This window comes from Carcharhinus amblyrhynchos, chromosome 20 (assembly GCF_965287045.1).
Source record: "Carcharhinus amblyrhynchos chromosome 20, sCarAmb.v2.hapA, whole genome shotgun sequence".
Classification (NCBI taxonomy): Eukaryota; Metazoa; Chordata; class Chondrichthyes; order Carcharhiniformes; family Carcharhinidae; genus Carcharhinus; species Carcharhinus amblyrhynchos.
The window spans coordinates 26,085,029-26,098,453 of NC_137343.1; the positions used below are offsets into that span (position 1 = coordinate 26,085,029).

General features: G+C 40.2%; 1 protein-coding gene across 2 annotated transcripts in view; it reads right to left on the reverse strand.

Annotated features, from left to right (window-relative positions):
- The window catches only part of tctn1 (tectonic family member 1), a 32,268-nt gene that overhangs the window by 6,989 nt on the left and 11,854 nt on the right, over positions 1-13,425 (reverse strand). Inside the window, exons 5-11 of one of the 2 annotated variants that reach the window (XM_080208274.1) lie at positions 13,050-13,137; positions 12,402-12,514; positions 11,909-11,929; positions 9,627-9,752; positions 9,314-9,439; positions 6,812-6,899; positions 3,571-3,709 (exon numbers count right to left, since the gene is read on the reverse strand). In XM_080208274.1, coding sequence (XP_080064400.1) covers positions 3,571-3,709; positions 6,812-6,899; positions 9,314-9,439; positions 9,627-9,752; positions 11,909-11,929; positions 12,402-12,514; positions 13,050-13,137 — 701 coding nt within the window. The remainder of the gene's footprint in view (positions 1-3,570; positions 3,710-6,811; positions 6,900-9,313; positions 9,440-9,626; positions 9,753-11,908; positions 11,930-12,401; positions 12,515-13,049; positions 13,138-13,425) is intronic. The other variant, XM_080208275.1, reaches the window with a different exon arrangement.

Below are 13,425 nucleotides of genomic sequence, written 5' to 3' on the forward strand. Positions count from 1 at the left end.
AAGGCGAGTGATCTAAAGCAGCATTCACGTTTCCTACCTGAATTCAATAGAGGCCCAGCAAAGTGCCCTGTTTGGAAACCTAAACAAATGTATTATGGATTAAAAGAAAAATACTGCAGAAGCTGGAAACCTGAATAAAAACAGAGAATGCCAGAAAACTCAAAAGATCTGGCACCATCTTTTTAATTCATTCATGGGACATGGGCATCACTGGCTGGCCAGCATTTAGGCAGAGTTAAAGATTTAAGTCGGTATGACTTCTACTGTATTAACCTCTCGGGTTAGTTACCCACTTAAACTCATTAAAAAGCAAGCCAAATACCGTGCCATCCGTTTACTCTCAGTAATCAGCTGGAAGGTGTTGTTAACAGTGCTATCAAGCGGGCACTTACTCAGCAATAACCTACTCACCAATGCTCAGTTTGGGTTCCACCAGGGCCATTCAGCTCCAGATTTCACAGGGCTTTGCACCAAACATGGACAAAAGAGCTGAACATAAGAGGCAAGCTGTCATCAAGGCAGCATTTGACCAATTGTGGCATTAAAGAACTCCATCAAAACTGAAGTCAATGGAAATCAAGGGAATGCTCTCCTCTGTTGGAGCCATATCTAGAACAAAGGAAGGCAAATGCAGTCATGGGAGATCAATTACCTCAGCCTCAGAACAAAGCTGCAAGAGTCTCAAGGTGATGTCCCAGGCACAAGCATCTTCAACTACTTCAAGCATCTTTCCTTCAATATATCATTAAAAATAGTGTTGATTGCAGCGTTCAATGACATTTACAACTTGTCAGATGCTGAAGCAGTAGGTGCCTATACGTAGCAAGATCTGAAACACATTCAGGCTTGGGCTAATAAGTAGCAAGTAGCATTCATGTGCCAGACAATGCCCAACTCCAACAAGAGAGAATCCATTTCTCTTCAAAATCCAACAACAATACCATTGGTCAATTCCCCAACATCAATATCTATTGGCCAGAATCCAAACTGAACCAGCTATATCAATACTCTGGCTACAACAACATGTCAGAAGCTGGGAATTCTGCAGTGAGTAACTCGCTTCCTGACTCCCCAAATCCTGTCCATCTACAAGGTACAAGTCAGACAAGTGATGTAATATTATCCATTATTTGGAACAATACAATTCCAACAATATTCAAGAAACTTGATACTGTTCAAGTCAAGGCAGCCTGTTTGATTAGCATCCCATCCATCACATTAAACATTTACTTCCTCCACCACTGGTGCACAGTGGCAACAATGTGTACCATTTACAAGAAAACTGTAGCAATTCACCAAAATTTCTACGATTGCATCTTCCAAACCCCAACCCCGCTAGCTAGAAGAACGAGGGCATAAGATGCATGGGAAAACCACAACCTGTACGCTCCCTCACCAAGTCACAAATCATCCTGACTTGGAACGATATCATTGTTCCTTCACTGTCACTGAATCAAAATTTTAGAACTCCCTTCCTAACAATGCAGCGGTGCATCAACATCACATGAATTGCAGCAATTCAAAAATGTGTCTCACCACCAATTTCTCAACAGCAATAAATATTGGCTTTGCCAGTGATGCTCATGTCCTAAAAATGAAAGCTGCAGAGGCACCAGGTTGGGTGGAAAGAACATCAGAAGCAAAATTCATATCCAGGTTGCATTAACGAGCAGTGTTAGAACTCCATTAGACTGGAGATTGGATAACGTTGTTGTATACCTTCAAGCTTTTATTTACAAAGGTATGCCCTATAAATCATGTCTCCAATCCAGCAACCTGCTGTTTCAACCTGCTCCTATATGTACAAACAAAGGTGAACGCCCACAATTGGAATATAAACACTCAATTAATATACAGTTAATAAACTGAGTCATCACAGAAACTCATTCGCACATATATTGATCTTCTACATAAAATAAACTTCCCAAAATGTACAGAGGAAAAAAAAATCAGAGGATAAGACACCATAAGCATTGCTTATTGTAACTGGTTGAAGCGGTTAAGGTAGGTATAGGAATACTTAAGCACAAATCACTGCATGGTATGTAGAACATAGCATTATGCACTTAAATTTCACAGGGCTGGATTGTTCTTAGGTGGGACATCTAGCCCGATCAGCATTGCTGCAATCTAGACTAATTTTCCTCATTTAAAAAATATTATTCACGAACGTCTGGCTTATAGCAGGATTCTTGCTTCCAAGAAAAGCCCCATATGGAGGAGGAATATTAGGAAAAGCTGCAGCAAAGTGACAATGAGGGAGGTTAAAAGGGTAATAGAAGAGACCCAAAGACAACCTGCTAGTTGTATATTAATTGTGTTTCATTGGACACGTGGTGGGCATTACACAAGAACATAATGACTAGCAGCAGGAATCTATTTGGCTTATCAAGTCTGCTTTGCCATTGAATAATATCATGGCTGATACTGGGCTTCAACTCTACTCTTCCATCCGTTCCTCATATTGCTAGATTCTCTGATAGTACATTCTGGCTTTGTTGAATCTTACATGGCAAATGGATTCTGATACTTCTGGTTATACATTTTATTTTAAGACCAACAATTTAGAAGCAACTCAGATGCTGGTCATGAGATGATCTTGTATATTGATCTGTTGTAGTACTGTGCATGTACAGTTACAAACTAAAATGTGAAAACTGAAAAAAATCCATCTATCTCGGCCTTAAATATATTGCAGCAATATATTCATAGCCCTCTTGATTACAGAATTCTAAAGATTCAAAATCCTTTGAAGAAACTTCTCATCTCAATCTTAAATAATCAGCCTCTTATCCTGAAACTACACTGCCAGGAAAAACAATGGCTCAGTATCTACTCTGTGGAGTACCTTCAAATCTGAATGTTTTAATGAGATCACCTCTCATTTTTCTGAACTTGGTATTCACTTCGGCTCCAATACGCAAGAACAGACTGGAACTGGCTTTAATTTAGGGAGGTGTGTATTAGTAATGTGTATCTCTATGAATTAATGATCATAAAAGTGAGCGAAGACTGGATCCTGTTCTATCCTCCCCCACTGGGCTTTCTGGAGATTAACAAGTTGGAGTTTCAGTTTTGTAGGTCATGCCAAACTTACAGCCTACCAAGTTAGTTTAGGGACAGGCAAGGGGAAGAGAAGCCCCTTCCAGACCCTTGCACTATCACGCACACTTAGCCAGAACAAGTAATGGATCAGGCTAGAAGGAAATGGCACAGGAAACTAACCCTGCCTCACTACTGTCCTCACCTGCTGGCAGGTGGACTGGAGGGGACTTGAACTGTTCCTGGTGCAGATGAAGAAGGGAAATTTAGGTAGTAAAGGGATTCAAAGGTAACATTAGGCTGCTCTTTTCCCCCACTATCAAATCAATGATAGAAAATCCACCTACAGGTGGTGTTTTCTAAACACTCTGGTGGTTTTTTTCCAGTCTAAAGGTTTCTAGTGCACTAATTTATTTGATGTAAATTAAACTTTTCTATAGTACTAATGGCATTTCTTTGAACTGTTGCTGTCACTGAACATCTCAAAGGGTATTAATGAACACAGTAAAATGATCTTATAGTACTTACCGCAATATGCAACCAGACATTAAATCATACCCAAAAAGTACTGGTGTTCGAAGTCCTTCCATCTGTAAACAATCCTGATTTGCTGAACTCTTGATGACAGTCAGCTGTCCTAGTCTGTTTTTGCTCTGAATTATGCCAAATGTGGAAAGAGTCAGTTAAGAATGTTTCCAAAGTATGGAAGGATTAGATTTCTGCAATCAATAATAAAATGAATGTTGAACTAATATATATTTTTTCAACTATGCTTGTTTAAAATAAATCTATTTTAGAAATTCTGTACTTTTCTCCAGTTTCAAGGTTGTTTTAATTTTCTACAAAGCTTTGGATATGACGACAAAGACTATTCCTTTTTCAACCATCCCAAAATCAAAAGTAATACCTTTTTGTTGATGTCACTTGATGCAGAAGTACAGGCCAAGTTTAATACAAAATTGAATTAACTTAATAACCAAAAAGGTGACAACGAAAAACAAGTTGAAAATAAGGGGAAGAATATGTACCTCTAAAGATGGGGTCCTAAAAATGGTTATGATTACTGAGAATGAAGTAATATATACTTCATCAGAACCTTGAAACACATTCCCATTCATCGAAGGTAAATACATGGAATGGATTGATTGGTTGACTCAAGTCGGACGCAGTGGACTTGAGGAAGAGTTCTTAGAATGCTGTTGGGATAGCTTCCTCGAACAGTATGTTACAGAACCTACGAGGGAGCGAGTATCTTGGATCTGGTCCTGTGTAATGAGAGAGATAAAATTAATGATCTTCTTGTGAGGGATCCTTTTGGAATGAGTGATCACAATATGGTTGAATTTCTAATACAGATGGAGGGTAAGAAAGTAGGGTCCCAAACCAGTGTCCTCTGCTTGAACAAAGAGGAGTACGATAGGATGAGGGCAAAATTGGCTAACGTAGACTGGGAGCACAGACTAGTTGGTAGGGCAGCTGAGGAACAGTGGAGGATTTTTACGGATATTTTTCCAGTGAAAAAGAAGGAATGTAAGAAAAGGGATAACCAGCCGTGGATAACTAAGGAAATAAAGGAGAGTATCAAATTAAAAACCAATGCATACAGCATGACCAAAATTAGTGGGGAAGTAGAAGATTGGAAAAGCTTTAAAAAACAACAGAACTACTAAGAAAGCAATAAAGAAAGGAAAGATGAATTATGAAACTAAACTAGCACAAAATATAAAAACTGAAAGTAAAAGTTTTTACAAATATATAAAAAGGAAAAGAGTGGCTAAAGTAAATGTTGGACCCTTAGAAGACGAGAAGGGGGATGTAATAATGGGAAATGAGAAAATGGCCGAGGCCTTAAACAAGTTTTTTGTGTTGGTCTTCACGGCAGAGGACACAAACAGCTTACCAATAATTGACGGTCATGGGACTGTAGGGGGTGAGGACCTTAAAACGATTACTATTACTAAAGAGGTAGTGATTGGTAGGCTAATGGGACTAAAGATAGACAAGTCCCTGGGTCCGGATGGAATGCATCCCAGGGTATGAAAAGAAATGGCAAAAGTAACAGCAGATGCATTAGTTGTAATGTGTCAAAATTCGCTGGACTCTGGGGAGGTGCCAGCTGATTGGAAAACAGCTAATGTGACGCCACATTTAAAAAAGGAGGTAGACAAAAGGCAGGTAACTACAGGCCGGTCAGCTTAATGTCCATAGTTGGGAAAATGCTGGAATCCATCATTAAAGAAGAAATAACAGGACACCTGGAAAAGAATGGTTCAATCAAGTAGACGCAGCATGGATTCATGAAGGGAAAGTCAAGTTTGATTAATTTACTGGATTTTTATGAAGATGTAATGTGTGCGGTTGACAGAGGGGAACCGGTGGATGTGGTGTTTTTAGATTTCCAGAAGGCGTTCGATAAAGTGCCTCACAAAAGGTTGCTCCATAAGATTAAGGTACATGGAGTTGGGGGTAAAGTGTTAGCGTGGATTGAGGATTGGCTATCTAACAGGAAGCAGAGAGTTGGAATAAATGGGTGCTTTTCCGGTTGGCAGTTGCTGACTTGTGGCATGCCGCAGGGATCGGTGCTGGGGCCTCAACTGTTTACCATATACACAGGCGATCCAAAGGAGGGGACCAAATGTAGGGTAACAAAGTTTGCGGATGACAAAGATGAGTGGGAAAGCAAATTGCGTGGAGGACATGGAAAGTCTGCAGAGAGATTTGGACAGGCTAAGTGAGTGGGCGAGGATCTGGCAGATGGAGTATAACGTTGGCAAGTGTGAGGTTATCCACTTTGGAAGGAAAAATAGTAAAATGGACCATTATTTAAATGGTGAAAAATTACAACATGCTACTGTGCAGAGGGACCTGGGGGTCCTTGTGCATGAATTGCAAAAACTCAGTTTGCAGATGATCAAGAAGTCAAATGGAATGTTGGCCTTTATCGCAAGGGGGATGGAATATAAAAGCAGGGAGGTCTTGCTGCCATCGTACAAGGTACTGGTGAGGCCGCAACTGGAGTACTGTGTGCAATTTTGGTCCCCTTATTTGCAAAAGGTTATATTGGCTTGGGAGGGAGTGCAGAGAAGGTTCACCAGGTTGATTCCCGAGATGAGGGGGTTAGCTTATGAGGAGAGATTGAGTAGATTGGGCCTGTACTCGTTGGTTTTTAAAAGGCTAAGGGGAGATCTTATAGAAACATGTGAGATAATGAAGGGGCTAGACCAGGTACAAGCAGAGAGATTATTTCCACTTAGAAAGGAAACAAGAACTAGAGGGCACAGCCTCAAAATAAGGAGGAGTCAATTTAAAACAGAGTTGAGGAGGAACTTCTTCTCCCAGAGGGTAGTGAATCTTTGGAATTTTCTGCCCGTTGAAGCAGTGGAGACTACCTCGTTAAATGTGTTTAAATCACAGGTGGATAGATTTCTGACCAATAAGGGAATTAAAGGTTATGGGGAGCAGGCGGGTAAGTGGAACCGAACCACTATCAGATCAGCCATGATCTTAACGAATGGTGGGGCAGACTCGAGGGGCTAGATGGCCTACTCCTGCTCCTATTTTTTATGTTCTTATGGACTTCCAGGCAAGGTACAGAGGGGTAAACTGTAGAATTATTCAAGAAACAACTCAAAGCCTTATGGTTGTATGTGTGCATGCATATGGGGTCGGGGAGACAATTAATCAAGAAAGACCCTGCATTTTCAGATGAGCTGAAAGGCCTTCGTCACTTGCATTTCTTTTATGATTTGAAAGGTAGTATGTGAAGGATATGAGGCATTTGGTCCAAATCCAGCCACTAGAGGGAGTCCAACAACATAGCCTGGATTTCCACTGAGAGGATGTGATGTTGTATTATACTGAAAAGTTAAAAAAAGTTTTATTAGTGGTACATTAGACCATCAGAAATGAGATTCGTAATAAGGGCGAATCATTATTTAGTAAGTGAAAATCATAATAAAACATGACTAAATTGAATAAAAACAAAATACTGCAGATGCAAGAAATCTGAAATGGAAACAGAAAATGCCAGATGAACTCAGCAAGTCTGGCAGCATCTGTGGAGAGAGAAACAGAGTTAACATTTTGAGTCCATATGACTTCTACAGAACTACAAGAAGCGCAATGTCTATCAAAAGTATCAATGCTACTGAATTTGTCCAAGTATAAGAATATTAAAAAGAACATTAAAATTAATATGCGTCAGCCCTCTGGCAGTTTCTCTGAGAGGGATATTATGTATCTCTTAGCTGTTCACTCAATCATGTTGGGGGAACCCTAAGAGGTCATTTCCATCTTCTGTTAACTTTGGTACTTTAGAAGCATATTATTATAGTTTTGAGCTCCATACAGTGACTTGAGTACAATTACAGGGACAGAAACATTGTTGGAGTTGCTGACTTCCAAATGAGACATTAAATCAAAGCTCATCAATTCATTCAGTTGACATTGGGAACTCCAGTATTTATAAAAGAAATATGGAGCTTTCCCTCTATCCTAGCCAACATTCTTGCTTCAATTATGAGTGTAGGGTGTCGAAATTTGCTGATGACACCAAGATTGGAGGAAAGGCAAATTGTGCGGAGGGTGTGGAGAGTCTACAGAAGGATCTAGATAGGCTGGGCGAATGGGCCAGGAAATGGCAAATGGAATTTAATGTTGGCAAGTGCGAGGTGGTCCACTTTGGTAGGAATAATGGTAGGAAGGATTATCACTTACGTGGCGAAAAACTGCAGCAGGCGACGGTGCAGAAGGACCTTGGGGTCCTTGTGCATGAGTCGCAAAAACCCAGCTTGCAGGTGCAGCAGGTGATCAGGCAGGCGAATGGGATGCTGGCCTTCATAGCGAGGGGGATTGAATATAAAAGTAGGGAGGTCTTGCTTCGGCTGTATAGGGCATTGGTGAGGCCGCAGCTGGAGTAGTGTGTGCAGTTTTGGGCGCCGTACTTATGCAAGGATATTTTGGCCTTGGAGGGAGTGCAGAGGAGGTTTACTAGGCTGATGCCGGAGTTGAGGGGGTTGAGCTATGAGGAGAGGCTGAATAAACTAGGCTTGTACTCACGAGTTTAGAAGAATGAGGGGAGATCTCATTGAGACGTATAAGATGATGAATGGGATGGATGGGATAGAGGTGGAGAGACTCTTTCCGCTCAGAAAGGATAATAGGACTAGGGGGCACAGCCTCAAGATAAAGGGGGGCGCGGTTTAGAACGGAGTTGAGGAGGAACTTCTTCATTCAAAGGGTGGTGAATCTCTGGAATTCTCTGCCCGTTGAAGTGGTGGAGGCTACCTCGCTAAATATTTTTAAAGACGCGGGTTGATGGGTTTTTGATAAGAGAGGGGATTAAGGGTTATGGGGAGAGGGCGGGAGTGTGGAACTGAGCCATGACAGATCAGCCATGATCTTATTGAATGGCGGGGCAGGCTCGAAGGGCTAGATGGCCTACTCCTGCTCCTATTTCTTATGTTCTTATGAGAGAAAAATCTCATCAATTTCCTTACTGTTTATAGAATTTGTTTTCACAATTTGCTATATTTTTCCTCATAACAACAGTAATGCGTTCCGTGAAATGCATCAAGATATTTTGAGAGATGATAAAGCGTTATAATAATGCAAAATTTCCAGAGAGAGATTATTTACTATACATTTTTGGATCCCGTATCTTTCCACATATCGAAATTGCATTACAACTGAAAACAAAAAAGAGAAATGATACATTTTGAAAACTTTAAATTAGGTGCATAGAAAAAGCCCAAGAACAGCTCCACATCCTTGCCCTTCAAAAGCGGTTTATGGCTAATCTTTTTGACACTGATCTTTGAAAGGGCATAATCCTGGCGGGATAAATCTTTACATTAGTTCCCAATCTGATAGTTCATACATAAAAAGGTACTGACAAATTCAAAATGCAGCATCATCATTGGGATTAACTACGTTTTAATCAGAAAAGGAAAGTCATAGAGATTCTCACAAAATTTCAGCAAAATTCTCAAACATCGTGTCCTCATCATACTCTCCACCCTGTTTCCAGATTAAACAGTAAACCCGCCCTAAGGAATATGAGGTTAAGCACAAATAAGAGAAAAATTAAGAAATTATACAGATCACAGTGAACACCAAACATTTTATATATTTTGAGTATTGTATCACTAGTGCAGGCGTCCCTAGGTTTCAAAAACAATACCTGAGCATTTACTCATTTAAGGGGTGGAAAAATGGTTACAATTACACCAACTTAGTGATTTTCTAAAAATTAGTTTTGCAATTACAATACCTGAATGAAGGTAATCTGGAAATGTTGTTGTATTGGTATCATATTAACGTTGATGGCTCCAAGAGTGAAAGCAGCAGAGGCAGTTCTAATTTTCCCTTTATTATTATACTCAATGATATAATTTACCTACCAAGGTAAATAAAAAAACATGTTATTACAGAAAACATATGAGCTTTCTATTGCAAAATTCAACATTCATAGACACTGAGCATGTTACATACTGAACAACTTGGAAATAGGAATAAAACAAAAAGCATATGATGATGCTCAAGCAAATGGGGCTTTAATAATCAACCAGTAATGACGAATTTACCTCTAGCACTACATTTCTACACACATCAGCATGTAATTTAGGCACCCAAGTGCCCACAACATTAGTTAGACGTGTTTCTGTTCCATTCAAAGATCTCATAGTTACAGAGGCAAGAACGAATGGGATCTAGAAGAAATGTAAAACTAATTAGTAAGTGCATCTATTTATCCTTAATCTAAGACACAAAACTACATTTAGAGAGAATATACTTGTTACTGAATCATTTAGATTTAAAAATAAAATGTTGTTGTATCTAAAAAAAGGAAAAGTCGTCATTCGTTCTTTAATGTATACATTTTAAACAACTGAAACTCCTTTTAATTTTTGAAGATTTTCCATCCCCATTATTGGCAGATGGGAATGGTGGCAGAGATGGGGAATCCAATGGCTTCCTAAATGGCTTTTACAGCACCAGGATTTACCATTCCAATTGTCCATGCCTTCCCGTCAATGACGTAATGGGATTCTTGCTTCTTAGGTGCAACAGCTAAATGAAAGTATTGCTATGGAGAAACATACAAAAATACCTTTCTAAGTAATTCATTATCCCCACCCCCAATCCAGAGTAGTTTTTAAAGCACAATTATCTACAAAACAATTGCTGTATTGATTCAGGATTACTTTTATCCATTGCCTTTCTTGCTGAAGACTGAATATCCCAATAAACACAAACAATTGGGGTGATTTTCTGACCTTGCTGCACCCGGTGCAGATAGCATCAATCCTGGAAACTAGTGTGCAAACCTAAAAATTACTTCTATGTCCAGTGCCAAATAGTTTGCAATCATCCTGGTCCCCTTCTACTAGTGCAGACTGGATTGCGACCTTTCTGGGTGTGAGGTTGATTAGCATAAGTTTGACTGGATTTCAATCAGATTAGCAAAATCAGCACATGATTGCACCCCCATGCTGGAATGCTCCCACATCTCCAGCGGGACCTCGCACAGCTGCAACTCGCTACTGGTCCCTTGTAGTGTGGTTCAGGTGCATTAGTTGCGTGAGCGAGTGAGGAGGTGCTTATCAACAACCTCCAGGGTGCAAGAGAATGGGTCAGCTGCTGCCATAGCATGGGGTAAGGTCCTTCATGGGTGCAATGGCTTGGGAGTGTTTGGGTTGGGTTGGGGCCCGTGTAGCGCTCATTCTCCCTGCCTGCTGAAAGTCCTCCAAGGGGTTCCATTTGAGGTAGAGTTCAAATCCCACTAACTTCACACTGATTACCTTGCCTCCGTCTACTGCAAAGGCTCCGTGGTTTATTGCTGACATTCCATCCTAGGCCCCTCTAACAGTTACAAGCACCAGGTCTGGCAACTGTCACCCCAAACAAGGGAAGTTGGCAGGTGTTAACATGGTTCCTCACACTGCATGCACTCTGCAGTGCTCTCTACAATGGGCATCCATCATATGAAAGTCAGGAGAGGGCTTCGCTACCATGCCTGAACTGCATGCCATTTCCCGAAGCTAGTTTGTGCCATACATCCAGATGGATGCATGCACGTTTATACTTCATGGGTTTCTCAATGAGGACCTTCTCACAGCCATCCTTATGTCCTGTGTGAGTGCCAGAGTGTTAAGCCCAGACTACAACTTGCTGATGCCAGAAACCTGTGGTATCAGGAGTCTATATCTGTGCAGCTATGCGCTGCATACCAGTGACCACGCAACTGCAACAGGGCAGAAAATATCGTGCCACATCATGTGAAGAAGGATGGGTACAGCCTTGTGAGAGGCCATTGGTGACCATTAGGGGGGGATGGGCAGTGCCCATGACTGCTGAGGTGATGATCCAATTGAGTGGTGCATGGCACCAGGATTGGTGTTGGGTTGTCTGTGTCTGGACTCATGGGGCCATGGTTTGTTAGGAGGGACTGAGAGGCCGTGGAGGGATAACCATACGGACTGGCTCTCCCTCTCTTTCTCCCCTTCAGAGCAACCATGAATGTTGGTACTGAGTCAGCAGAGCTAGCAGAAATTGCTGTGGCGGCTGACAGATGCCATCGCCAGTAAAAAGGCTAGCCCAGGCTGGAGACAGCACCAGAACTTACTGGTTAGGGTCAGGATCGGCCACCCATCAGCCCAAGGAGGGGACCAGAAGATGGCAGAGGCACTGACCTCGGTTGCACAAGTCTTGCATGTCCTATAATGGGCTGCCGGACATGAGCCATCAAAAGAACGGAACACAATTAACCTACGTTATTTTTTACAGACTTCCTACATAATGCAAGAATTCAGACCAATTGAGCTACATTTCTATAGCATACAAGATATAAAAGTTAAATACTTACACTCTTGGTCAATTCAGGGCTCTGAAAAAATGCATGTAAATATATTAGTTTCTAGGATAAGTTTTAGAAAGCTTGGAAGAAACATTATTTTTCTAAGTACAATAATAATATTTATACCAGTATAAACACCTTACAAATCTGGGCACAATTCCAGAAAACTCCTTCCTTAATTAAGGAAAGACAGTATCAATGCCACTCAAGTAAAACAGTGCTGTCATTACAGGAAATGTATTTATTAAAATATAAATAAATTGGTCATAGCACCATTAATTTAATCAGTTGATAATAATAAACGCTTCATATAATGATACACTTGGAAGTCAACAAATCAGATGACCTGGTTTCAATTTGAATGGTTAAAATAATATAATTGATGTTAATGAGGAAGTCAGTAACTATTAATTATTTTTAGTACATTTAACTTCAGGATTACCACTCAAATATTTCTAATGAAGTACAGCTTTCGTAAAAAAATAAAACGCTGCAAACTTACATGAAAAATACGAGAACTGATGTAGTTTTTTATGCTTAATGCTGCAAACGTACCACAGTCTGTTGCAATGTCAAACCTCCTACTGCAGCATGTTGCCTGATTTACTAAAAAGCCTATAACAATACAAAGAAACAAGGTCACTAAAATATAGGAATTATATGAAATCAAAACAATATGTTTGAGGTCCTTCACCACTCAGTCATGGATCAGTATTTAGTACAGAAGAACAATATCAATGCAGATAGTAATGGCTTGGTGAGTAAAGATAAAGATATCAGCATGAAATCAGAAAGTTACTGTTTGAGATGTTCTGCTTCCCCTAGAAGCTGTGATATACAGCACCTTGTTGAAAGGCTCCGCAGTATATGAAATGGTGTGAAGTTGCTGTACCCGCATGATATAACTCAACAGAAAAAGCCAGGGCCTGACTGTTCCAGTTAAAAAGAGCTCTATGCTGAAATGACTTTCTAATGACAGCAAGATCAGTAGGTAAATATAAGTGCCACGAATCGATGGTTCCATTCACTCACCACCAAACACAAATCCCAACCCAATGATCCAAAAAATAAAAATTACTTCAATTTTATGACAACTAAATGCAGCTTCAAATATGAAATGATTTTCCATTTAAACACATATACCTCTTACCTGCAGGGTTGTTGTCAACACATGCAGATGTTGCAAGAGGAGCAGGAAGTGTCAGAAAACCATCAACTGTTTTAATAGGAACACCATACTAAAGTTTAAAAGAAAAAGTAGTGAGTGGATCAATATCAGCAATTTGTTTTCACCTTTACTGCTTTATGATATATCTATTTTTTACCATACATACTATCTAACACATTTATTATTGTTTGCTCATTTAGATAAAGAAATCAGATTATCATTGATGGTGCTAATAAACTATTCTCAAATACTGCCATGACTTTGCCCCTTCCATCACTGCAACCTGTCAAATCCCAAACAATTTCCCTCCACAACTCTACCCTACCATTAGTAGCAGAGTCCTTAATCAACTTGCACA